The following is a 25,237-nucleotide window of genomic DNA, read 5'->3' as shown; positions in this document are numbered from 1 at the left end:
TTCCTCCAGCCTGAACCAGCCCCCCCATGCCCACAGGGCTGTTCCCCTCCCACCAGGCAGCCAAGCTCAGTCTTCCCGAAGCGCCCGGTTGCAGCTGAGGGGTCCCGGGGCTCCCTACGGCTTCTGGCTGAGTGTGGGCCCTGCCGTGGCGATGATGGAGGAGCTGGCCAGGCTGCTGCCCAGCGTTATGAGCGTGGTGCCGGCCCCTCCTGGCAGCACACCCTGGGGCAGCAAGTGTCTGTTGGCCAGAGCCTCTCTGGTGTGGATGATGGTGCTCCCGTCGTCCACCACGGAGGGAACCCTCCCCAGGGTCTCCACTGCCCCCAGAGCATGGCCAAGGGCCGCGGCGCTCTTGGTCAGGCTGACCTTCTCCCCAATGTGTCCCAGGGGTCCATCGCCCTTCACCGTGGCCAGCGTGGAGGTCAGGATGACGGTCTTGGAAGCAGTTTGCAGGACAGGTCCAACCTTCGAGTGTACCAGGCTGCCAGGAGGACTGGGGGCACTGGCCAGGGGGGAGGTGGCGAAGGTGACGGCACCAGTGGGAGAGCTGGCAGATGAAGAGGAGGAAGAGGAGGAAGGCTGGATGCCTGGCAATTTGAGGGGGACGGAAGTAGCCTCACCCATCACAGACTTGGTAAGTGCAGACAGCTTGGCATCCGACATGACGTAGAGCGTCTTCATGGGGCTGGTGGTGGTCACTGCGGAGAAGGGGAGAGTCACTGTGGAGAAGGGGAGAGTGTGGTCAGTGGCTGTGGGGACGTGGTGCCTACCCTGGGCTGCAGCCCCCAGCTGCAGCGGCGGAGTCGCAGGCTTTCAGACTGAATGGAAAGACCTGGCCCTGTCCGCTCTCCAGAGCGAGAACCCAAAACAAACCCCAGCGCTGTCACAGCCTGGGCAAGGAAACCACAACAGCCAAACAGGCACCATCAGCACCACTCCTCTCCTAGACCGCTCAGATCCCCCAAGGAAGCCCCTCTCTTCCTTCAGTATCTGATCTTCTCCCAGAAAAAGTCCCATCCCATTGGGACAGGACGTCATGGCTCCTCCTCAGGCAAGCAGGCTCCATCTTGCCCCATCCTACCTGTCAAGCTGTCACAGACCACACCGAGCTCACGTTGCTCTCGGCAGCCCAGCTCAAGGCAAGCTCTTGCTCATCTCTGGCATCTCCGTCCCACCAGCAGCGCTGGGGGTGCTCAGACCCTCATCACACTCCACCCCAGGAGATGGCTAAAAGACTTTAGGCTTTGTAAAATGAAGCCCTCTGTGCTCTAAGGCAATGGCAGGGGTTGTATCACGGTGGTTACCCCGTCCGAGTCAGCTCCCCAGCTGCATATACAACAGCCACAGCCCAGAGAGCAACAGAGGGGAGAGAGACTTCACTGAAATCTAATCACTGGGTTTAGACGCACTCAAGGGACGGGAAAAAGCCTGGAGACCCACTGCCAGTTAAAGACAACGTTGGGCAGAAAACCCCAACCTGGAGCAGCCCATAGTTTGCCCCTGCAGTTGCCCAAGGCTGTGACTTGCTCCATTCCTCAGGAGTCCACACCGAGGAGCGGAAAGCAGCATGTGCCCAGCCACCCTGGGTCACCTGGCACACGACGCTGCGTCTCTCTGATATAGTGGCATCAAAGACGCACCGCAGCGTCCCTCACACTCCTCAGCGGTGACAGCGTGCCACGAGCACCACCAGCGCAGCGTGGACCTCTCCGAAATGAAGTGCCTCGAGCAGGGAGGGCACGGAGCGAAGGCTGACGACTGACTGCCTAACCAGGATGGGACCGCCACCACACTGACCCCACCATCCTGGGGGGAATCAGGGGGGCTGGAAGGGCAGGAGCACGGCAAGAACAGGCAACTCCAGCCACTCCTACGCAGGCTGGGGAAGCGGCAGAGACACACGGTGATGCTGTTAGACAGCGGCAACAACCACTCCACAAACCGAAAAGTCTGGAAAATATTTTGTGCTAACACCCTAGTCCACCCTGCTGCTCCAGCAGCTTTCCTACGAACTGGTCCTCCCCACTGGATGCAAAGCCAACCAGCGAAAGCAGGTAAAGCTCTCCACAGATCTAACGTCATCCACTAGCTACAAAAAATAACAAAAGGAACAAAACACAGAGAAGTCTACTTAAGCCTAGTGCTTCTGCACCTTCCTATTGAGTCCTGGGGGAGCCAAGCAGAGTTTGAAGGTCTGCAGGGGTCAGTTAGCTGGGTTTAACGCCTGCAAGGTAAACCACACACGCTGCAGAGCTTTGCCCTTTGGGAAACTGGCACAGCCCCACCGAACTTCATCCACCAGATTTGGCCTGAGTGCTGACTACCTGCTCACCCTGCCGCTTTCTTGGAAATCAGCTGGACCGAGGAAAATGAAAACACTGGCTTGGCTGGCAATGGGCTCTTTGGAACAGAAGCCTTTGAGGATGCAACAGATCGCATCACCGCTTTGTGTCAATTTTTTTTTTTCCCCCCAAGTCTGAGGCTACTGGCTGGGTAGTGGCTCTGCAATATTTATTTAGCTGTAATTGGATGGGTCCGCTCTCCCCAGGCAAGGTAAATAAATGTGGGTAGGAGGGAGAGTGCTTAGTGCTACAAGCGTGTGATGGCAGCCCTAAACACAAATGGCAGATAATCCCTTCTGTGTTTGGTCTCAAGTTTAACACTCTGCTCTTCATCAGCCACTCAAAAATGGCTGCACTGAGTCACAACTCCTTGTACAAAGAAACCATGGGGGAACCTAACTTAAAGGGGTGGACAAAAAAAAAAAACTAAACCAAAAAAAAAAACCACAAACAAAGCGAGGGGCTTAAAAATAAGCAGCATTCAGGCAGCTAATCCCCAGAGTGACTCCACACATGTCATCCGGTGGCATGGCTCCAATCCGGCCTCCGCTCTGGTCCCCAGGCCGGCTGCCCGCGTCCCACGACTGCCATGCGCCTCACCTACGGGTGCTGCCGCGGCGGAGGTCAGGTGTGCCGCGGGGTCGGTGGGAGCCATCTCTGCGCCAGCCTGGGCTTTGCTGAGATCCATCTGAGACAGCAGCTTGCCAGGAGAGGCGGCGCTGGTAGCTGGGGCAGCCAGATTCCCAACAGCACCATCTGGAGCCTGGAAGGGTTAAAGTAACGGAGAGCTACTGGAAATGCCCCACTGCTGAGGATACACCATCTGCGGGGGGCTGCAACCATTCCTTGGGACCTGCGCAAGCCCTCACCTAAAAAAAAAATAAAATCAGAGCACGCCCTCTCCCTGCTTCTTCTAGCCTTGCCCTCACTCTGACCACTCATTACCAAGCTCAAGGAAAAATGCGTACCGAGACAAAATCCACAGATCTGTATTTTAAAAGCATGATGGTGTCATTTGCAGCACCAACACCACTGTCAGTGTTTGGGCTGAGACTGGCATAAACTCATTGCCTTTTTCTGGAGCGGAATGGGATGGCTCTATCCCCATCTCTGGCTGTCAGAGAAATCAGTTCTGCTCTCATTTCCTCTGCAGCAATAGTAAAGCAAGAGCCAGGAGCTCAGGAATGATTCCCACATGATGCAGATGCACTGGCAAGAATGATCCGCTATTACCAGCGGCACCAGCGAAAAAGCCCAGCAAAAACTGGAACAGCACACACCATCCTCTACATCGGAAGAGCTTCCTTCTTGCCTGACAAAGACATACAAGCCCTCTGACAAGAACCAGCTGCTTACACAGCACCAGTGTCCACCAAACGTTAAATACTGGGACAATTGGGGAGTTTGGATTTGTATCCTAAGGCAGATGGCAGCACACCCTGGAGAGCACCGACAAGCGTCAGTGAAGTACCTGGAAATTCCCCCACTGGAGGGTTCTTCGAATGCCTCTGGGTCTGCTTCACTTGCCTGAACTCTGTCCAGGTGCATCTGCAATCTGATACTGGAAAGAACCAACTGCATGCATTCCTGTGCTCTCCGTGGGAGCCCTCACAGCCCTGAGCTGACACAATTCAAGCTCCAAAGCAGCTTTTCCAGCTATAAAAGCAGATACCCACCTCTTCAGTCAGACTTCTCTGAGCCACCTTGCTCACTCTCCTCCACCACTGACAAGCATCACTTAAGCTCAAGTCTGAGACCCCCCTACCTGATGCCCATGCAGGTCACAGCCTGTTTTTCAATGCCTTGTGCAGCAATTTAATGGTACTCCGTTCACTATAACTAATATTTATGCCCCTGGGAGTCGAAAGGGTCAGACTTCAGGAAAAGAAAGGTGTTCACTGCCTGCTTACAGCCCATCGACCACCAGCAGCCAGCTCTGGGCAGCAGCAGGGGCTGGAGTGAGAGTTCTCCTCATGCCATCTGAGGGAGATCCTTGCCCAAAGCTCAAACCACGACCTCAGTTTGCAGCTCTGGTCATTGCTACATAAATCTTCGCACCACTAAGCAGAAAACAAAAGTGTGATCCAGCATCAGCATCACTCCATGGTTTATAGAGCTACTATCAGGATTTCACCACACTGCAGGGGGGAACCCATACAAAAAGCCATGTTCAAACCACCACGGAACAGTTTCTTGAAAAGAGAAGCTGAAGTCTGCTCGTATTTTCACTTTAAAGCCACGCAAACACTCTTGCTTCTTCTTACTCCGCTACTCACAGAAAGCATTAGCACCAAACTCCCCAGGGAGATTCCTCAGTCTTCTGTCTCCCATTTAATGCCCACGGGGGAAGGAAAAGAGTTACCCACTCAAACTCCATCTCAGCTGCTGCAGGCATTGCCCCAGCCCCCAGAGTTTAAAAATCACAGCGCACAGCCGATGCGTGGGCTTCACGCTTCCTGCACAGGCACAGTGGAGCCGTCAGCTGGAATTTCAAAGGGAACCCAACCGACAACAGCTTTGGCTACTGCTGAAAACACAAGAGTTTAAGCCCTAGGCGTTATCCCCCAAAGCCTTCTGTAAATTTGCTCTTTTACAGGAAGCCAGGCTAGATTACGTAATCCTATGCGCTAAAGGTACACACCAGCTGATGTCAAGGGCTATAATTAGTTACAAAAACATACAGCTCATTCCATTTCCTGTAAAAGCCAGCTTTCAGTTTGCTTTTGAAGCAACTCTCCCAGCCAGCCACACAATTAAGCCCTACCTTGAACACACAAGCTCAGCATTGTAGGTAGAAGTCACAGCATGCGATCCAATATCCAGTTCCAAGTGCCACCACCTTAAAACATTAACCCGTACATGAACCTGTTAACCCTGGAGTCGATCTGTACCAAGTTTCATTACACTGCAGAGTTACAGTTCTGCTGGATATTTAGGGTCTCTCAAAGGTAACAAAAGACGTAAAGAAAAGCATGCCAGTTCTGATAGTTTATTAAACGGCCTCTGAAGAGCACAAAAACTGCCTCCAACAAGGATGAAGAGTTTCAGACCTAAGAAAGCAACTCACCCGCTGCTTAGGTGGGATCTGCACTGAGCGTCACTAGCTCTGTGTTTCCGAGCTCTACCTTAGCCGGCTTTAAGCTCAGCTCTGCCAATGCTCACCGGCTCTGTTGTGTGAGCAAAGTGACTGAAAGAAACACAGAAAAGTCAAGGGAGGGAGGACGTGGATGACCCCGAATCTGAGCTTTAACCAGCAGCAAACCAGGACTCTGCGCAGAAACTACTGGCAATGGTGGATGCAATGCCAGCTTTAAAGCAGCGCAATGATTTATGGCTACTGCTGTTAATACTTACCCAACTTCCATCCCAATGCTTCACCCTTAAGATAATGCCTCCCTAAATGTATCTCAGGGCTTCAGGCAACCTCAAACACCTACAGATAGCAGCAAGGAACAGAAGCACTCTCCCTGCTTCCACAGCGCTGCCCACAACTTGAGCTACCCCAACAACAGGGACCAAAACTACAGAGCTTCATCTACAAAGCAAAGATTGCTCTGCCTCTCCTACACCAGCTTACCTGCCTGGGACTTGCATTAGTGCTATCAACAGTAGGAAAAAATCACATTCAGGAGAAAAAAGAAAAAAACCAAACCCTGCCAATCTGGAGTGGTCTTGGCATCCCCAGTCTTCAGTGCCAACTTGTTAATCCCCATTGGGAACTGGAGCTTGATCCCCACTGGATGCTCCTCACTCATCCAACTGCCCAAGCTGCAGCATCTATCATTCTGGGAGGTTGCTGCTCTTTGACCTGCTTTCTCCCTGCAGACACCTGCCTCAAATCATTACACTCAGCATCTGTTGGACAGTCAGTTATACTCCTCAGTATATACTCAGGCAACCTGCAGCCCTTTTCCCGCAATGCCCCCTTTAGTCCCATGAGGCAGATCACAGGCCTGGGCTGCCTGTTTTCTCCTACATCCCCATGTAGCCAGGACCATGGGGAAGCCATCTGAGCTTAGGTCAACCTTGCTGATAGCACATCACAGCCACTGCTGACCAAACATCCTGTGCAGGGAGTCAGAACCAACCTTTCCGCCGTCACATTTATGGATCCAGCTCAAAGCTGACAGTGATTTAGGACAGACCCCAAGAATACACCTGCAGTAAATTTACCCCTTTTGCTACCTCCAGGATTTGGGGTTGAGAGGTCCGCGTTACAGTACCTAAGACCACTACGTTCACAACAACAAACAACCCCTCTCTGACTTGGCACCTTGTGCTTTCTTCTCAACCACACCAAGACTTAACCTAGGAAGCAGGAAGGCAGCCAGGATCCTTGAGACAGTACCTGGCACACATTTAGAGTCTGAATAGTAAGAGCTTTTCCTACTGTCCGTGATCCACCTCCAAAAGCAGATCTGTATCGAACAGATACAACCTTGGAGCATGCAGTCAGCACTTCATAAATTGGTTTCAACAGCATGGCAGTGAGAAAGAGCAGGAGTTGTGGACCTGCAGAAGGAAGTAGTACAGTATCCCCAACATCCACACGGCCCAGCCTCACATCAGGGCATCTAATAGTCAGAAGCAGTGTTTTCAAGAGGAATACAGCTATAGACAGCACAGTTAACCCACTCTCCTGCCTGAAGAGGCGGGGGATAGACACTCTACAAGCAGCTTTCCTCCTCCCACCAAAACCTGTTACTGCCAAGAAAACCTGGAGCTTCAGTAACAATTCCCATGCTGACGTCAGCTTTCAAAGTCTAGCCGGAGATTCCCTCGGTGCAGTACTAGTGCAATATTGAGCACAATCGACCCTGCCACTAACAGACACGAAGATGACCTGGGTCTTCTTAACCACCGCCTTGCGAGGCCCCTTTCTGTGCAGCCTCAGCAGAGCAACAAAGCTCATCACACCCAAGAGATTGTGACCAAGAACACTTTCCCCACAACAGCTGTATCTGCCCTTGACTATGATGGTCAGAAAAAGCTCAGAAGAGCATCAGCGGACACTTTGTCTACAGAGAAGATGCCAAAAATTACCTGAGGTGCCTGCGTCTGCATTGGCTGCTCCTCGAGCTGGGGTTGGACGGTCCCCATTGCAGCCTGGCTAAGCGTGGTCATGCGGCTGGGCTGCCCACGCAGCGTCACAGTAATGGTTGTCGGGGCCTTCAAGCCTAGAAAACACGTGAGCGAGATATCCCTGAGACACAGGGACTGCAGAGGCCACATTCACCAACCGGGGGTGTATCTGAAGTCTCTTCCCATTAGAGGCAGCTGCTCAGAAATTACTAGCACACACAGCCGTCCATAGCTACATCTCAAAGGCAAAATAAGCTTTGGAAATGCCGGTCTCGGCATAATGGGGTGCTCCAGGTGCTTGCATCACACGCCTGTCCCCATTCTCCCTCACCTGCTGCCTGGTTGGAGATCTGAGCCAAGCCAGGGAGACTGCTGGCCAGCTTTGCCAGTCCCCCGTTTGTCAGCAGCTGGTGAATGGCCGTGGGCTTCCCGCTCGCTGAAGCTCCCAGAGACAAAGAGGTGGCAACTGGGATGGTGCGGACAATTGTGCCGGTGCCTGTGGTTATGGCACTCAGGTTCTGGATAGGTGCGGACGTCTTCACAGCTGAGGTCTAGAAGGAGAAGCAGAAGCACTGAGTACCTGGAAGGAAAGGGGATGGCATGGCCTCTCCCCCATGCAGAGGCTAGAGGCCTTTAGTGGTCAGTGTTTCCACACTTCGTTCTGGTGGCCACAAGCAGGTCTAAAAGCAAGTACACTTGTCCCTTCCAGTCTGCACATACTCATTTCAACTTGAAAGCCTGACTGGGAGAAACTGTGGCTCCGCTTCTAAAGTGACCCGTTCTGAAAGAGGTTGCCGCAGACTGCAGGGATCAGGAGTGTTGCCTAAGAGGTCACAGGCATGTGTTTTCCCAGAAGAACAAGAAGGAGAAAGATTGCTGATCCCCCCCCCCTCCATCCATTCTCCAGCTTCTTCCCAGCATTTTCTAGGTGGCTGCCTAGAAAGAAATTCCCACAGCCCCGCTTCCCAGACCTCATGCCACCTACAGGAACCCTTGGCACCCGGCACAGGGCCAAGGCTTGGATGCATCATTTCAGCTGCAGTTCACACCCAGCATCCCTCATCTCTTCTGGTCCTGGAGCAAACAGGGCCTGTCTAGGTTCCCTCCAACTCCTACTGCTTTATCCTCCATACAGCTTCCCTCCAGAGAGGAATCTCTGATGTTTGCAGGCTGCGTACCTGCACCGGTGGCCCAGCAGCAGCCACGCTGGCAGGGAGGGCTGATGACTTGGTCCCAATGTCCTGCAGGCTGAAGCTCAGCCCTTGCAGCAAGCTGCTGGCAGATGCTGCTCCTAAAAAAAGTAAGGAATAAAGAAATCGGGCTTAGAGAATTCACCACCATGAAATTCCAGGTCTGTCATAAAGCAGATGTCTGCAAAACTGTTCATTAAAAAGCAGTGTCCCAAGCAGCCTGCGTCGAAGTCGGCAGGGATCCTCCTAGCTGCTCTACACAAAGAGTCCAACACATTTCATTGCTACAGCTACAAACAAGGTTAGCTGTGAAACCCAGGAGGCAGAAGGAGGTCGGGTTTGGTATCTCAAGGCATCATTATATACAAATGACACAATTAACAGGTCACCTACTGCACCTTCAGCCTTGCTTTGTAGCATCCCACTGGATCTCTGTAGGCTCTGCAATAGCAAAGCACTACAAATGCTGCCTCAGCCAAACCCAAAGCAACAGGGAATGCAAGAAAGAGGATCCACCAAATGATTTTGAACCTGGTTTACCTTTTACATTCACAACAGAGACATGGAGAGAGGCAGGTACCTTGGAGGGTACTGGCTGGCTGGGCCTGCATGCAGTGGGTGCTGCTGGCCACCAGCCTGCTCTGCAGGGCATGGAAAGCACTGGGTGCCGTGCTGCTGGGGATCACGGCAGACGGAGCAGGACTTGTGGAGGAGGTTTCTGCTGCCGAACTCAGCCTACAAAGCGAGCAGAAGAGAAAGACTCCAGTTAGCAATAAACTGCACAGGGCAATGAGATGGCTTTGACAGCAAGCTGTCGCTGGCCTAATGCAACCAAGCAGGACTCCTGGAAGTCTAAGGCAGGGAGCTGATAAGCTACAAAAACCCAAAGCAAGAGAAGTTTCCCTGTGCCCACTGCGGCAGCTAGAACAAGGAGCACCTATGGCAAAATCCATGTACTTCCCAATTGGAAGCGAGCTGGTTATCATGTGGGCACCTACCTAAGTGCTGCAAGGGCTGCGTCACCCTACACAAAAGCAATCTACCTTGCAGTGACACATTTCCCATTTAAAACCTACTTCTAAAACAGCTCTTCTTCCTCTCCCCTCCCAGATCAGTCAGAGTCTGGTTCTCCAAAGCTTGGTTTGAATTAAAAGGGAAAACAGTGATACGAGATGTCAACGTCAAATTGATTCCCCAACAGAAATCCCTACAGCCAGTTAATCAACTTCATGAGCCAATATTGAGGCTTCTTTCCCCTATCTTTGGGCAAAAATGCTTGACTGCCAGAGGAAATGAAGGGAAGGATTAAAGACAACACTGAATTTCTGCCAAAGACACCACAGTCATTCAAAAGACAGAGATAAGCAAACTTGAATTTGGGAAGCCATATAGAAATATAGCTTAACAGCCACACCACCTTCTACTTTTGCCCATTTCTGCCATTCTCAGACTCAACTGCCAGTTGACAATAGTTTTCAGGAATCCAAGAGTCTCCTGCACTTCAGATAATTCCAGTCATAAGCAAGATACCAGAAAGTTCCACATGCAGAAATCACCTTCTGTTGCAGTGCTTCCCATCAGCAGCCTGTCAAAAATACCCACGGCTTATAAAAAATAAAGTCACACTCACTTCGGGGCAGTGAGCAGTCCTGACAGCTCCTTTGCGCCTGACACAGACTGGCCAACAGCCATGGGGACCGGCTTTCCAGCGACAACTGCAAAAGAAAAAGAAGAAACCTCACTCACTCTCCTCCACGAGTCTTAGGGATTCCCTCTCTCACACAACTACCCACAGACACAGCGCTGCGGGCCATGGGCTTATCCTGCTCACAAAGCATCTTCTCAAGGAAACCTCGAACATAGCCATAAACATATACTCCAGGCACCGCGCTATGGGAGATCGGGAGTATCAAACAGAGCAGACTTGCGAATAAAAACAGTTGTGGAAGCATTACAACAGACAAGATTGAAGGAATCAGCTTCAAAATCTGTAAGCAATGAAATCTCAGGCCCTCACCACCAAATGCAAATCTCTCTCCTAAACGTTATCTCCACTAATCCCCTCCTCCTAGTCCATCATGGCACAGGTCTACCACCTCAACCGATTGATTCAGATCTGGCTACTCGCTAGTGAGCAATTTTGTAAGCATTCTTTAGAGACACTTTACAAAATACACAGGGATGCGACGAGTCACAATATTTGTTTATTGCGGCGTTTTGGGATACAACTGCGTTTGTCTTGTGCATTCCTCCTGCTCACACACGGTAAGAGGGAATTCTTGTTTTGGTTCATGTTTACTTCTGCAATTCATTTCCTTTCTGTGGAAAGAAGTAAAGTTTGTAAAATTAAAAAAAAGATTCCAGAAACCAGAGATTTTCAAAGCTGCCAGCAGATAAACCGTAACCTTAAAAAGACGTGTATTTATTAGTTCATTTTCACAGTTCAAAACAACTGTTAAATTAACTGAGAGATGCTTCCAAAGGAGCAGAATTATTTCTCAGCTTTGAAAACCTCTGATTTCCTATCAGAATGGAGATGCTGACCTTTCAGTCCTGCACTGCATCAAGCTAATGCTAATACCAAGTGACTGCTTTACATCTCTGGTGCTCTGCACTCTGACTTGAGGAAGACATATACACCAGCACTGCCAGCAACAAGGCAACATCCATCAGGTACAAGGGTGACAGTAGCCAAAGCTTTTGGCCTCCCTTGCAAAGGCTCAAGGTGAAGAAGACAGAGCACATCACCTCTTCTTGGACTGTGGGGACCTCTGCAATGCATGCCACAGGGGCAGGAGAGGAGCCGGAATTTGTTTACATGTGTATCAAGCGCGTATTGTGCGGACTTCAGGCCCAAAGGGGATCAGCAGAGCGGGGCACTTGGCTGAATCGTGAAGTCTGAATGTACGAAGGTCTTCCAGAGGGAGGAACATCGCCATAATCCCTAAAGCAGGAGCATGTTCCAGGTGAGAGCTTCGTGCAGGTGCTGCAGGAGTGTGCAGCAGAACTGGAGACGCACACGACCTACTTGGAGCAAGGGGTCCGCAAGGACCGGCATCCTGCTTCCAGCAGCAGCTCAATGCCTCAGAGGAAGGTGTAAAATCTGCCTCGCAGCACACAAGGCTGCGGTCGAGTGTTTCGCTGGAGTGTGGAATCCCAAATGCTATGGAAAACAGAGGCTCCTGCCAAGCTCCTACGTGCTGTCAGCCCCCACGCTTTCCCGGCTATCCCCAAGTCACTCACATCTTGAGCCTCTGCCTGTTTTCTGCAGCTAACTCGTCCAAAAATAATTTAAAAAAAAAAAAAAAAAAATCATAGCTCCCCTCCCCTCCCCACGCCGTGCCCCAGAAGAGTGGGTCTGGGCAGAGCCACGTCCCCGCTCTCTGGTTAAAAAGCAGCTATGTAATCGCAACTCACTTTCTGCCTGGGTGGTGAGGGGTGCTCCGTTCCCCACGCCAGCAGCATCTCCATGAGAGACAATGGTCACCTTGATTTTGGCTCGTTTGGAGGATTTGGTGCACTGGGTCGGGCTGGGGGTCTGATGCCTCTTCAGCTGCATACGCACATCATCTTTCTCAGCCCCTTCCGAGTGCTCTGAGGAGACTGGAACTAGGGGACACAGAAGTAGCTTTTTGAAAACTGATGGCCGATCCCTCGAGGTCAGTGCTGCTCCACTGTGCACACCAAGGTGCAGAGAAGGGACACATGCCCATGCACACTTCCACAGCTCCCTCCATGCCAGCCTTGCCCATCTCCCATGCACAAAGAACCCACGCTTCTCCTTTTCACCACCTACACTGACTTCCGTGTGCCCTAAGCTGCTGTCTTAGGGCCAGGACTTAGCTTCAGCTACTCTCACAGGCTAAAGCAGGACAGTATATAAAGTTTGCCTTGCCTCTGCAGCGAAGAAAAACGGATGCCTACAGTGATACCACATCTCCACATAAACCCTTTTCATTTCATAAGCGCAGCATAATCAATCCCGGCATCAGGCCCCTCCAACATCCTAATTTCCAGGTTGAGGGGATGAGGGCGCAGAGACTTGCAGAGCTGGTGCAGGCATGCTGCCAGTACTGGGATTAGAGCTCAGCCCCCTGCTCCTGCAGCACACCAGCAAAGGTATTTGCATGCCTGTCGTTCGGCACATCTCTTCCAGCACTCCTAACTGGCCCTCCAGGAGCTGGACTGAAGGGTACAGGTTTCTTAGAGGCACTAAGCGAAACAGCCATGAGCACAAAAGGTGCTGCAGCAAAGCCAAGCCCCCACATACCCTACACTGCTTGGTACTAGGGGAGAAAAACCACAAGCTGAGATTTCACTTCTACACCACCAACTCATTTTGCTGCCATGTCCTTGACCCGTCACATCAGTTTCATCCTGCCTAGAGCATAAGCTTGCCAGGGCTATCCGAAAAAGCACAGAGGACCCATGACAAGCACCTCTGGGCAGCCCAGGAACACAGTCACGCACTGCCAGATCTTGCCCATCCGTTCTCCATGAGTCTCCCACCGCTGTTGTACGATTGTCTGGCCCCAGCCTCAAATGCTGGTGGACTGGGTCGAAACGAGGGCGCAGATTTGCCTCCTGCTGTGGTGTTTGCAGTCTGGAAGCACTCAGAAATGCAGTCACCGCTATGCCCGAGCGCTGCCGTGATCTGCAGCAAGGGGCAAAGGCCTTCGCTCAAAGCTAGAGAGCCCTCTCCACAGAGAGCTTCTGCAGACCGCTGCTGAGCCAGCTAACTCCCTCTTTACAGATGGTCCTGGGCATCTAGGCTGTGTATTCAACAGCCTGGAGGCCAAGATGTACATACCTTTTAATTTATAGGTATCCAGATATGAATATATTATATATATACACATGTGTACATTTATATTGATTTTAGATGTACGTTATGTATACACTCCCTGTGTATCACACTACCTGCATACCTCTGAACTATGGGTGCAGCAAAAGACTGCAACCCAATCCCTAAACGTCAGGCGACTCCAAGTTTCGGGGCCACTCTGGTCCCCAAGACAAACGCCAAGCTTGCTGTGCTGCTATCGATGGCCAGACTTGCATCTCGAGCACATGAACTCGTGACACTCGTGCAACACCCCCGTGCCTCCCACCCACCTGCAAACATGCGTGGTCCAAATCACCATCCAAAGAGACCTCATCAGGCGTGCACAGACTGCAGGCACCAAAGCCCCCCCACCAAGTGCCACCAGCCAAGCAGGACAGTGAAACGGCACATGCACAGACAGTGGCGTTAGATGCCCCTCAAAGCATCGGCGAGCAGCGACCCAACGTCCCTCTGTGTCCCCACGGCACAAGAGCAGAGCCTGCTTCTGCTCGCACAGGGGCACACAGACCCCCGCCATGACGGGCTGGCTGTGTGTTCAGGAGGAGCACCCCGCTCCCAAAACAACAGCAAACGCTCCCAATGCACGCACCCCAGCTTCCTACCTCGCAGCTCCGGCAGCTGAGCCAACACAGTAAGGAGCCCAGAGATCTTAATCAGCTTTTAATCATATCAAAAGGCAGCCCAGGCTGGTGCCAGCTTCTCCACATCTCCCTACCAGCAGGGTAACATCCACTGTGGTTTCTCTTCCCAGCAGTCGCTGGGTGGAAGGACTCTGGATAAGTGCAGGGCCCCATGTGTGCTCCCAGGTTAACCTCATCGCACAGGGGAGAGCACAAAACAAGTCTCAAGGGAGAAAGAAACCTTTAAAACAACCAGCTCGGGCCAGTAATTGCCCCAGGAGCTTGTCACCACAGTTGTATACGTGCAGTTTGGACTGTATCTCATGTGTGTTCAGGACAAGCAGGGAGCCTGTATCTTAGGAGTCTCTACACTGCATGCCAAAATACCACCAGCTTCCCTGCATCCAGTGCTTGCCTCATTGAAGTAAAAGCACTGGCATTTGGGGTGTTGCAGAGAGGCAGTTCTCACCCATGTCAACTCTCTCGGTACCGTGGGGTCACCCAAACGGAGAACTGACACTGACAGCTGACGTGACGATACCGTGGCCTCCCAAAGCCTTGGATTTCAACTCTTCTTCCTCTCCTAATCCCAGATCCACACAGTCACTGCCATTCGAGACAGCAAAACATGCCTTTCGATACACTGTGGATCTCACCCCTCGATCCCTAACCCTCAGAGCACCGCACACACTGAGGTTCACCTCTCTGTGCCCTCCAGCACCAAGGCAAGAGATCACAGGACTAAAGACTGCTCACTTCCATGTGTCTCCTAGTCCAGACAGCATCCCTCTCCCAGCGCATAACCATCTTCCCAAAGCCATCTCTCTCTCTGACCTCTCTGCTCTTCTCTAACTCTCTCTGGCCAAGAAATGCTGCTCCACATGTCTACATCTGCCCCTTCCAAATCACTTGGCAGCACCTTGTTTCTGCTCCCACCAAGACCCCCTCTGCTGCTCCACATGTTCAGAATGCTCCACCAACACACGCAGTCTCCCAGGCTGGTGTCCACATCGCCTTTGCAGCCCCAGCACAGGAAAGGGTTAAACTCACGATCACAAAAAGTCACCGCATTGTCCACAAACTTTAGTCCATAAGAGTAAACCAGCTGCCAGACTACACGGCTCGAAGAGCAGTATTTACCCACCTGAGCAGGGAAAGGGGAAGAGCTCAGGAAAAGTTAATGCTCTCAGCTAGCAAGTGGGCCATTTGCTTTAGCTTCAAATACAGCAATGAGAAAGCAAAAAGCAGGGGGACAAGGGGACACATTGGGCCACATCCCCAAACCAATGCAAGGGAAGAGGAAGACGATGAAAGAAGGTAGCAGAGACAGAGAGAAGGAGGGAGACAGAGAGAGACAGCGAGAAGTGAGGAGATACTCACCAAAGAGACATGAAGAGGTGCCAGGAGGAAGAGCTTTCCTCACCAGCACGTTTTGTTTCAGAAAAGCAGCAAACTGAGCTGAAATGAATCAGAGAGAATTACAGTATCACAGCCCGGCTCTGGAGGGGGACAGGGAACTCCAGGGACACTACTGCGACCCACAGACAGAGACCTTGGAGCAGAGAGGCAGGCAGAGAGCTCTAGCCATGACTCATCCAGCCACGGGGCACAACGGGGACAGACAGACCTCCTCTCTGGATGGCAGCAAAGCACATCCGACACTAGAAGGGGCATCATCCCAGCTTTCACAGAGAGCACCTCCCAACAGCACGAGCCCTCTCCAGCCCCACAGCCATTGGGAAAAGGTCCGGCACCCAGGGAACGAGAGCAGGCTTGGCTGCGAGAGGCACGGCTAGCTTGACCAAGCAGTTGCACTGAGAAGCTGAGAGCAGCTGGGAGACGGCAGCCAGCACATCCCTGAACAGCTACAGCCACAAAACGCAGGCCAGAAGCCACGCTGCAGCAGCGGTCCTGACAAAACAAGGCGGCCACAATACACCCCACTCTACACACCCTCCTCCTGCCTCCCACGTGCTATCTAGAAACTTCCTCCTACAACTACAACAGCAAAGGAATAGATTTCTTTAGTCCGTGGTCTGAGAAGGGAAATCCAAGCTTCAACTTGCCCCTGGAGCCTACCCCTGAGTTAGAGAAAGACTTTAGAGAATATAGAGGGTGACACTGTTGCAGGAGACAACAACAAGCCTGTTCAGGTCTGTATTGAGCAAAGAAATAAGGAGACAAGGGAGGATGGAGAACTATCTCCCCAAGTGCTCACTGATATTTGCCAGAAGGTATCATCATCAACAAAACCATTACCTACATTCACAGCGTTCACAACCAGACTGAAGCTGCACCATAAGGTTTTTAATCAGCATCTAACAGGACAAAAAAATCCCACAGCTCAAGCTGGTGACTTATTCAGAGCAGGTTTTCCACTGCCATTTGATGCAAGATGACTCTGTAATTACCCAAGCCCCACTGTTTGTCACAATTGAATAGCCTAAATCATCTCCTGAGTACCTTCAGTCTCCCTCCCAAGCAGCCTTCAATGATATGAGACACCAGTCAAGGGGCTCACACTTGAAAAAGAATTAGAGTATGGTTACATGGCGATTTGGTCAGTCAGAACAAGTGAAAATCTTTCCCACTTTGAACAGCAGCAAGGCTCCACAAGCTGTGGAAACACCATTTCCAACCTAACTTCAACCCTCCACAGGCTGCTGCCTTCAGATGACAGTGACGGGGGACCGAGCTGTAGAGAAAGCTGCCACAGGGAGCTTGGAATTCAAGACAGGACTCAGAAGACAAAAACCTATACACACCAGGACAGATAAAGACCAAAAATCCAGATGCTAAGAGGGCAACCTGCAGGGCGTTACCTTGTGCCTGCTTGTGTGTCAGGACAGTGTCCGTCCTCTGCACCTGCCTCTTCAGCAGCTGCGTGGTGCTGATCTGGCTGGGCTTCTGGATGGAGGACACAGCAGCCATTTTAGTCTTGGGGCTTGAAGTGGGGCTGCTGGAGACGCTGGATAAGTCCTGCTCGAAGAGAAGGAACACCTCTTACCCCATGTCTCCCTAAGAGGCAGTTGTAACCCTGAGTGTAGCAGCACACCGGCATCCTTTTGCTGGAGCAGATCTATTTCTGAAGGTTCGTTTGCCCCACCACAAGCCATTAGTCCCTCCATATCCTCTCACCTCCCTTTTCCAACACTAACCACATCTCCCACCACACATCTCAGTAGTACAAAAGCATCTCTTTACACAACAAAGTATCCCAGAGAGAGCCCCCACCTCTGAGCCCGAAGGTGAGGCGGGCACTTTGGCTGCCGGTGAGGCGGGTCTGCTGCTTCTTTCCGGCAGGTCAAACGACAGATCCCTCCTGGTCGAGTCGCGCGGCTTCTTCTTCTTCTCAGCATCCAGGTCACGGGGATCAGAGCCCGAGTGGCTCTCCGCTCGGGTGAGGACTCCAGTCAAGAAGTCAGCTATTTCATCCTAGCAAGAATGAAACAAATAATTAGACTAAGTGGTGTGCAGGTCTAAACAACTTGTCTTCACTAAACAAGAGATCACTATCACTGATCTTGAAACAAAAGAAGAACTAAAGACTCCCAAAGGGACAAACAGATAAGGCTTTCTAGATTTAATATTCTGCAAAAAGAAACCCTAAAACCTTACAGACAGACCTTGGCTTTCTCATTAAAGCTCATACTCCACTGATTTCTGACACATGGGAGAGAAACATGACAGTTTCTCCAATGCTCCCAAAAGTACTGCTTCCTTCCCCAGGCAGATGTACAGGAAGACTCAGAAAACTGCTCTTTGTTTAAGGTGCGCTACCAGGAAGCTCATGTCTCTTCTCCTGAAAGGAGACAGCCGCTTCAAAATCCCACTCAGGAGATAGATTACCTTCAATCCAACCAATCCTGGCAGCAAGGTTATAACTTGTGGTCACTGAGACATTTCAGCAGACTTTTTTTTTTTTTTTTTTTAATAGATATAAGGTGTAAAAGGAAGATTTCTGTGGTTACCTGGATGCACCTGTCCACCATACTCTGGGTCAGGCCTTCTGACTTCTTTTTGGCTTTGCTTATCCTATTAAAAAAAACAGATGGAAGTCAACATCTTTGGTTTTCCACTTTCACACTCACAACATCGTTCTTCACCTGGGAGTAAGATTCAAGCGACAGCAAGCTTGCTCAGTTACCCAGTTCGACACAGAGTAAGGCAAGAGCCAGCTCCATCAGCTCTCAACTCAAGAGCACCGTCTACTGGAAAAACGACATTCATCCCTCAGAAATGCTGAGACAAACTTCGATGGCGAGGTAAAAGGCCCAGCATTCCAAAGGATTTTGCAAAGCAAGTATGATGTTTCCTTCCCTTCAGAGCTCTGTCTTCAGACCCAGTATCAGAGTTTTATGTTTCTTTCTTTCCTCTCCTTCACTGATTATCCCTACTATGGATTTCTGACTTATATGATACTCCAATACCTTGTCTGTGCTGCTGGGCCCAGCAACAGCATCAGGCCAACCCTATTCTCATACACAACTTGCTCAGGTTTTTGATGCCAGTTATTCTAAACATGCACAAGTGTGACAGGAGAACAAGCTCCAGAGCTTACTGAAACCTTAAGAGCTTCTTGCTTCCTGCAAGGCTCTTGCAGCCTTCCTTTACAGCAATTCTGTACACAGCCTCCAAAAGCTACATATTCCAGAGCCAGGGGTGGCAAGAAAAAGCAAATACTTGCTCTAGTGTCATACAACACCACACCCTGGATCTTTAACTTACCACTGAGAGAAACAATGCAGATTTATCACAGAAAACCAACCCTCTATCAAACATACCAGGTTTTGAATAACAAAGCTGACCTCAATAGGCTATTTTTATGCAGTTCCCATCTAGTTTCAGTACCACATTTGGGTTTGTTTTTTGTGGTGGTTTTTTTTTTTTTTATACACAGCACACTCAGATCTTGTCCAGCATTCCTGAGAAGAGAGTATCCATCTCGCAGACCATTACCTGAGATTGTCATCTGCTCCTCCCACCACCACCATGCTGTTATCAGCTCGTATTTTCTCCCGGAAATCCTCCATCGCTTCAATGTTGCACTGCAGGGAATTCTGACCGATCACAAAGAGGACAGGGGTCTTCATCTCCAGGAGGGGGTCATCAACATCCTGCAAGAGCAAGGGGAATTGTAATCCAGAAAGACTGATCCAGGATGCAGAGCCTTTGGAGGCAAAAACCCTTCTGAATGAGATGAGGATTTCCAAAAAGGGAAGGCACGTGCCACAGCGGCAGACAGTGCTTTCACGTGCAATTCCAGTACATACCAACTGCGTCCTGAAAGGAGAGAAGTATAAATTGTGCAGTTCGTTTAAACATCTCATGAGAAAGACTGACTCAAAAGCTGAATGAGTACATAGCGCTGTTACTCATTAACAGGTGAGACTGATGCTCGCCCCCTCAGAAAACCTATTTCACTGCATTTTCCTCCTTCCAAGCTTTTGCCGCACAAACCCAGGATAAGGCTGAAGAAGCACCAACAGCAAAGCTTCCTGGGGTGAGCCCCTGATGGGATTTACACGATCATACCAAGTCCTGAAGAAAACTCTGCTTGAGAGCTGCACTGTGCTCCAGCAAATGCCTTTTATACAGATTGCCACTACCCTCAGAATTAGCCATTTCATTAGCAAAACAATAATCATTCCCAACCCAGTCACACACTGTGGTCAGCTAATAAAGGAGGAATTTGGGCTCCATATAAATCAACCCAAGTTGTCCTCTCTGGTGCCAAATGACACAGTTAACAAGTGACCTGCACATAAGAACCCAGGAAGGAACTGCAAAAACATGTCACAGCAGAGACAAACAAACAGAGGATTCTCACGCCTGCTATTGCATCAAGAATCCTACTATGAATGCAACAGTCCTGCCTGCTGGGCACACCTCCAAATAAAAGTCACACAGACATTCTCAAAAAAAACCTTCCAATTGTCACTGGACTTCTAAGCCTGATTCTATGAAACAATCTAGGGAGATAAAAAAAAAAAAGTACAGTTCATTAAATGGCTCCATCTCCCTTTGGTCCTTACCCCTCTGGGGCCATCCACTGTGAGCAGCGGGAATCCAAGGCACACAACTGCAGTGACATACTCCATCACTGAAACCTGGACAGAAAAAGCAACAGTCAGCATCGTAACAGCCAAGTGCATCGAGGTTGCAAAGGCGCTTTGCTAGGCTCCTGCCGGGCACAGAAATATCTTCCATATTTAGACCTTGCTTTGTTGATTAAAAGAGTGGGGTAAAAATACCGAACGACTGTATTAGGTTTGTGTGGCAAGGTTTTGGTAGCAGGAGGAAGCTACGAGGGCGGCTTCTGTGAGAAGCTGCTAGAAGCTTCCCCCGTGTCCGACAGAGTCAATGCCAGCCAGCTCCAAGATGGACCCACCGCTGGCCAAGGCCGAGCCCATCAGCAACAGTGGTAGTGCCTCTGGGATAACAGAGCTAAGAAGGGGGAAAAGTTGCTGCGCAACAAAAAACTGGAGCCGGAGAGAGGAGTGGGAATAAGTGAGAGAAACAACCCTGTAGACCCACAGGTCAGTGCAGAAGGAAGGGGAGGAGATGCTCCAAGTGCTGGAGCAGAGATTCCCCTGCAGCCCTTGGGGAAGACCACAGTGAGGCAGGCTGTCCCCCTGCAGCCCAGGGAGGTCCACGGTGGAGCAGATCTCCACCTGCAGCCCGGGGAGGACCCCATGCCGGAGCAGGGGGATGCCTGAAGGAGGCTGTGACCCCGTGGGAAGCCTGTGCTGGAGCAGGCTCCTGGCAGGACCTGCAGATCCATGGGGAGAGGAGCCCACACTGGAGCAGGTTTGCTGGCAGGGCTTGGGACCCCGTGGGGGGAGCCTGTGGGAAGGACTCATGTTGGAGAAGTTTGCAGAGAACTGTCTCCTGTGGGAGGGACCCCATGCCAGAGCAGGGGAAGAGTGTGAGGAGTCCTGCCCCTGAGGAGGAAGGAGCGGCAGAGACAACATGTGATGAACTGACTGCAACCCCCATTCCCCATCCCCCTGCGCTGCTGGCAGGGAGGATGTAGAGAATTCGGGAGTGAAGCTGTGCCCAGGAAGAAGGGAAGGACGGGGGGAAGGTGTTTTAAGATTTGGTTTTACTTCTCATCACCCTACTCTGGTTTGATTGGCAATAAATTAATTTTCCCCAAGTTGCGTCTGTTTTGCCCGTGATGATAATTAGTGAGTGATCTCTCCCTGTCCTTATCTCGACCCACAAGCCTTTCATTTTATTTTCTCTCCCCTGCCCAGTTGAGGAAGGGGAGTGATAGAGCGGCTTTGGAGGGCACCTGGCACCCAGCCAGGGTCAACCCACCACAATGACTCAAATGGCTTATGCCCCCACAACCAGAGAGAACGTCTGTCTCAAAGCCAGCTGTTGGAAAGAGAAAAGGGACAAAAAAAAAAAACCCAGCAGAGTCTAAACGCAACACTAATTCAAATCTAACTCTCAACTGAAGGTGTTAAGCGGGTTCTGCGAGGATGCAAAGGAATCGGGTACTTACGTGACAGGCCACCAAGGCACCCGTGTTCCACCCAATCAGGATGATCGGCTTGTGAGAGAAGTGGTTGTGAATCTATGGGAGAAAAAAAGACGTGGATGGAGAAGAGGAACAGACAACGGGACAATGCACTGGGGTGGCACAGCACCTACAGGCAAGGCGAATAGTTTAAAGGGAGCAGCAAAGGCTCCCCGATACACTCGTCGCTCTTACTTACCTCTGCCACTTTGCCCCTCACCGCCCCAATCATGTGTTCAAGACACTGCAACACTCCCACCCCGCTGCCATTGTTCAACAGGTGGGTGGCGATGGGAATCACCTGTGGTTTGAAATGAATGATGAATAAATAACAAAGGCATTATTGGGGACAACATGTACTGACAACAATAAGCACAGACTGGAACCCAGTTTATGAATGAACTTGTGCTTTCTCTCTCCTTCTTTCTCCCAGGATTCACTTCCGACTACTAAGAACAGAGGAAATAGAGAATTCCCCACAGAGACAACCTCTGCTACTCACCTCGCTCCTATACACCCAGTATATCTACCACATTAGGAGGTGTGTGAGCAGCTCTGTATCCAGGCAGAGGACTAAGGTGACCTATAGTCTCTCTTCTCCAACCTCTTCCTACTGGAAGACTGATCAATCCTTAATACCAGTAACGATACAATCTAAACTGCTGAAGATGGATGGCTTCTGTCAGCAAGAGACCCCAAATGCATCAGATTTGGGCAACTTCGCTCCCTGCGCAGTGTCTCAAGTGCTAAACACTGCAGGTGGCGGAAGCCAGCCTCTGCTTTCAGCAGAAGCGAGTGTTTTGGTGCACCAAAGGCTTATAAAAACAAGCTCGGCAGCTGCAGCCTAGCACAGCTGCTAGTTTGAACTACCCTCCTTTCAAAACCAACCATACAAACCTTTCCCAAGCAGGAAAGCTGCGACTGCCAGAATCGGTGCCGTCGAGAAGTGGGGAACATGGAGTTGGAGGGTCCAGAGGAAGCAATCAGGATGAGGGGGGAACCAGGCAATTTGCTCTACAAAGTTCAACAAAGAGACACATAAGGGAAAGCAACTTCCCTGCCCGAGACCTCACTGCCCAGCCTGGTCTGCACAGCAAAGCAGGAGGGATCTTGCATAGTGCATTAACTGATCATTTTCCCCAGTCAAAGCTACCTCAGGATAGTATGGGGGGAATGTGTCCAACAGAAGGAGTCCCCCTCACTGAGCAAGTCTAAAGCAGGAGGAAAAGAGCCCAGGAACAGAGGCAGAAGGAAAAGGACAGCAGAAAGGATGGGAAGAATAAAACTGATGTGAGACCAGTCTCTTGCTCCCTGCAAGCTCCAAGGGGTACTCACTGGTTTATTATGCGACAAGACACCCACTGCTGGGTCCCAAGGTCTCTTCAGAAGGAGAGACAGAGCCTCAGCACCTGCGGCCCCCGTCTTCGCAGTAGAGGAGAGCAGCATCCTGTCGATCAGTGTGGGGATCTGAAACCAGAAGCCAGAAAGGACTGAGAAAATGCACACATTCTTTTCAAGGGGCTTTTAAACATCATCTCTGCCACTCCAAACAAAAAGGATAAAGACCCTATCAGCTTCCTTTAACGAGCTTTACAAAAGGAGATCATTATAAGTGATAGCAAAGCCTTTCACTGCTTTTATCACCTTTCCTTTAAGCGTCTGCAGAGCATCCAAGTAAGCTGCCAGCACCGGCAGACTGAGCGTTTCCACCAGCGTTGTGTGAAGCCACTGGATCAGTTTGGTGTCCCAGTTGACACTAGCCAGAGCTTGGCGGACCCTCCGAGCACATTTGTCCACCGCTATCCTCCTCAGGACTGGCTCATTGCAAGCCTAAAAACCAGGAAATTAAAAAGAAACACAGTTATGGGAAAAATCAAGCGTGCCACGTGCATCCCAAACCACAGGAAAGTATTGGCTTGGGCAACCCAAAATCCTCTAGCAGCAAGCAAAGACGAACATCCTCGCAGCGAGGACAAAATCATGCCTCAAAGAAGCCCAGAGCTGCTTGTTTCTTAAGACTACACAACCCAAAGGCCAAAACTTTCATCCTGACTCAACTGGGCTTTGCTAGGAAGGACTGATAAAAACTGCAAAGGCAGTGACTCTACTGTGAAGTGAAACAGGGGACAGTAAAAGACCTTACCCCTTCGTTAGCCAAGCGAGCCAGCCTGTCAGACTGCAGCGCTTTGTGAATCTTATTAAACAGCTTGTTCTGGGCCATCGTCCAACCCGTCCTGTTGAGAAAACCAGAGAGGTAACGCAGGTCGCTGTTGCACAGACATCCAGGTCCTACAAGCTGCTGCCCGTTCCCAAAAAAGCTGGGCATTGACTGCAATTGCAGCCTCAAGAACCGATTTGGTGCTATGGACAAAGTGAGTTCCACTACCGAGGATTTAATTAGTAGGATGGCTCAATAAAACCCACCGGTTTTTAAATGTCACCAGGGCATGTCAGCAAACATCCAAGCATCAGAAAGACAGAGTAACAACAGCAGAAGCAATAAACAAGACCAAAATAAACACTCCTTTTAGCATAGGTTATCACCACATTTCCCAAACTGTCCAGAAAAAAAAACCCAGAAACATTTCTCATAACATCAAGACTGCAAACTGGCTTGACTACAGTTCCAGGGAGGGTTTTTAATAGGGTGGAATTTATGCATATCCTCATTTTCAATTTTTGACACTGGAACATGGCTGAATTGAGGATCTACGTGTAACCTAACAACTCACTGTCCCAGCCTCCTCAAAACAGAGGAGATGGCTTCACATGAAGCGTGCGGGAGAGGTTCAACAGCTGGGCCAGCCTCTACCATTAAATCCCACAGCTTTCACAGCAGGCAGACAAGGAATGTGGGACACAAGAATTCATTTTCTTTGAACATTATTCAGTTCGGGAACATCGCTGCATATCAAGTCACACTAAATAAAACCCACACCGTGCAACGGGTGGCCGTTTAGCGCCCAAATTTCTTTTCTCTGCTGTCCCCGTGCTACCTGTTGACATGTTCCTCCCAGTCGTCTGGCGGTGGAGGGGCGTCAGCATCCGTGCGAGCAAACATCACGTGGCGCTCGCACTCGTTCATCACGCTGCGCGCCTTCTGGTTATCATAGAGCGGCACGGGCGTGGGCGTCACCGTCTCAACATCGATGGGGATATCTGCTTCACTGTCAGGAATAATTACACTTTAGAGAAGGGGATCGCTCACCTTGGGGGTCTGCCGTGCTTTACAATAAACAGTCCAATGAGCTTCATAACCAGGTATCTTGTTATTCCTGGTCTGAGCCCAGGCAGCCCCCTGAACCCCAAGACCAAGCCCCCAAGCTGCGACCCTGAGTGCACTCCCATCTCTCACCCCAAACTCACCCGAGACCCCGGGCCCAGCCCCACACCCTGACCCTAAAGCAAACCATTGAGGTCCAGCCACAACCCCCCTTCCTGCCCCGACACCAAGGCCGTGAAACCAGCCCCGAGCCCATCCCCAAGCTGCGGAGCTGAGACCCCCGACTCAGCCCCCATACCTTCCCACAGCCCACACTGCTCCCCACAGATCCCAAAACCTGCTCTAGTCTCCCCAGCCCACACGCTCCTCCCACCACCACACCAGTTCCACAGGATGCCCCCTGCCC

At 50.9% G+C, this 25,237-nt stretch overlaps 1 protein-coding gene across 4 annotated transcripts in view; it reads right to left on the bottom strand.

The window, feature by feature from the left end:
• The window catches only part of KANSL3 (KAT8 regulatory NSL complex subunit 3), a 26,466-nt gene continuing 1,229 nt past the window's right edge, over nt 1–25,237 (bottom strand). Inside the window, exons 2-21 of one of the 4 annotated variants that reach the window (XM_010562848.1) lie at nt 24,605–24,775; nt 23,752–23,842; nt 23,253–23,438; nt 22,944–23,075; nt 22,506–22,622; nt 21,808–21,909; nt 21,594–21,665; nt 20,116–20,190; nt 19,040–19,197; nt 18,052–18,115; nt 17,315–17,515; nt 16,903–17,059; nt 12,032–12,223; nt 10,245–10,329; nt 9,195–9,349; nt 8,603–8,715; nt 7,756–7,975; nt 7,386–7,519; nt 2,943–3,105; nt 1–719 (exon numbers count right to left, since the gene is read on the bottom strand). In XM_010562848.1, coding sequence (XP_010561150.1) covers nt 115–719; nt 2,943–3,105; nt 7,386–7,519; nt 7,756–7,975; nt 8,603–8,715; nt 9,195–9,349; nt 10,245–10,329; nt 12,032–12,223; nt 16,903–17,059; nt 17,315–17,515; nt 18,052–18,115; nt 19,040–19,197; nt 20,116–20,190; nt 21,594–21,665; nt 21,808–21,909; nt 22,506–22,622; nt 22,944–23,075; nt 23,253–23,438; nt 23,752–23,842; nt 24,605–24,775 — 3,193 coding nt within the window. In that variant the 3' untranslated portion in view covers nt 1–114. The remainder of the gene's footprint in view (nt 720–2,942; nt 3,106–7,385; nt 7,520–7,755; nt 7,976–8,602; nt 8,716–9,194; nt 9,350–10,244; nt 10,330–12,031; nt 12,224–16,902; nt 17,060–17,314; nt 17,516–18,051; nt 18,116–19,039; nt 19,198–20,115; nt 20,191–21,593; nt 21,666–21,807; nt 21,910–22,505; nt 22,623–22,943; nt 23,076–23,252; nt 23,439–23,751; nt 23,843–24,604; nt 24,776–25,237) is intronic. The other 3 variants (XM_010562849.1, XM_010562850.1, XM_010562851.1) reach the window with 3 other exon arrangements.

This window comes from Haliaeetus leucocephalus, unplaced genomic scaffold, assembly GCF_000737465.1.
Source record: "Haliaeetus leucocephalus isolate CR32 unplaced genomic scaffold, Haliaeetus_leucocephalus-4.0 Scaffold162, whole genome shotgun sequence".
Classification (NCBI taxonomy): Eukaryota; Metazoa; Chordata; class Aves; order Accipitriformes; family Accipitridae; genus Haliaeetus; species Haliaeetus leucocephalus.
The sequence above is the reverse complement of the archived record's forward strand: the minus strand, read 5'-3'. Positions and strand labels throughout refer to the sequence as shown.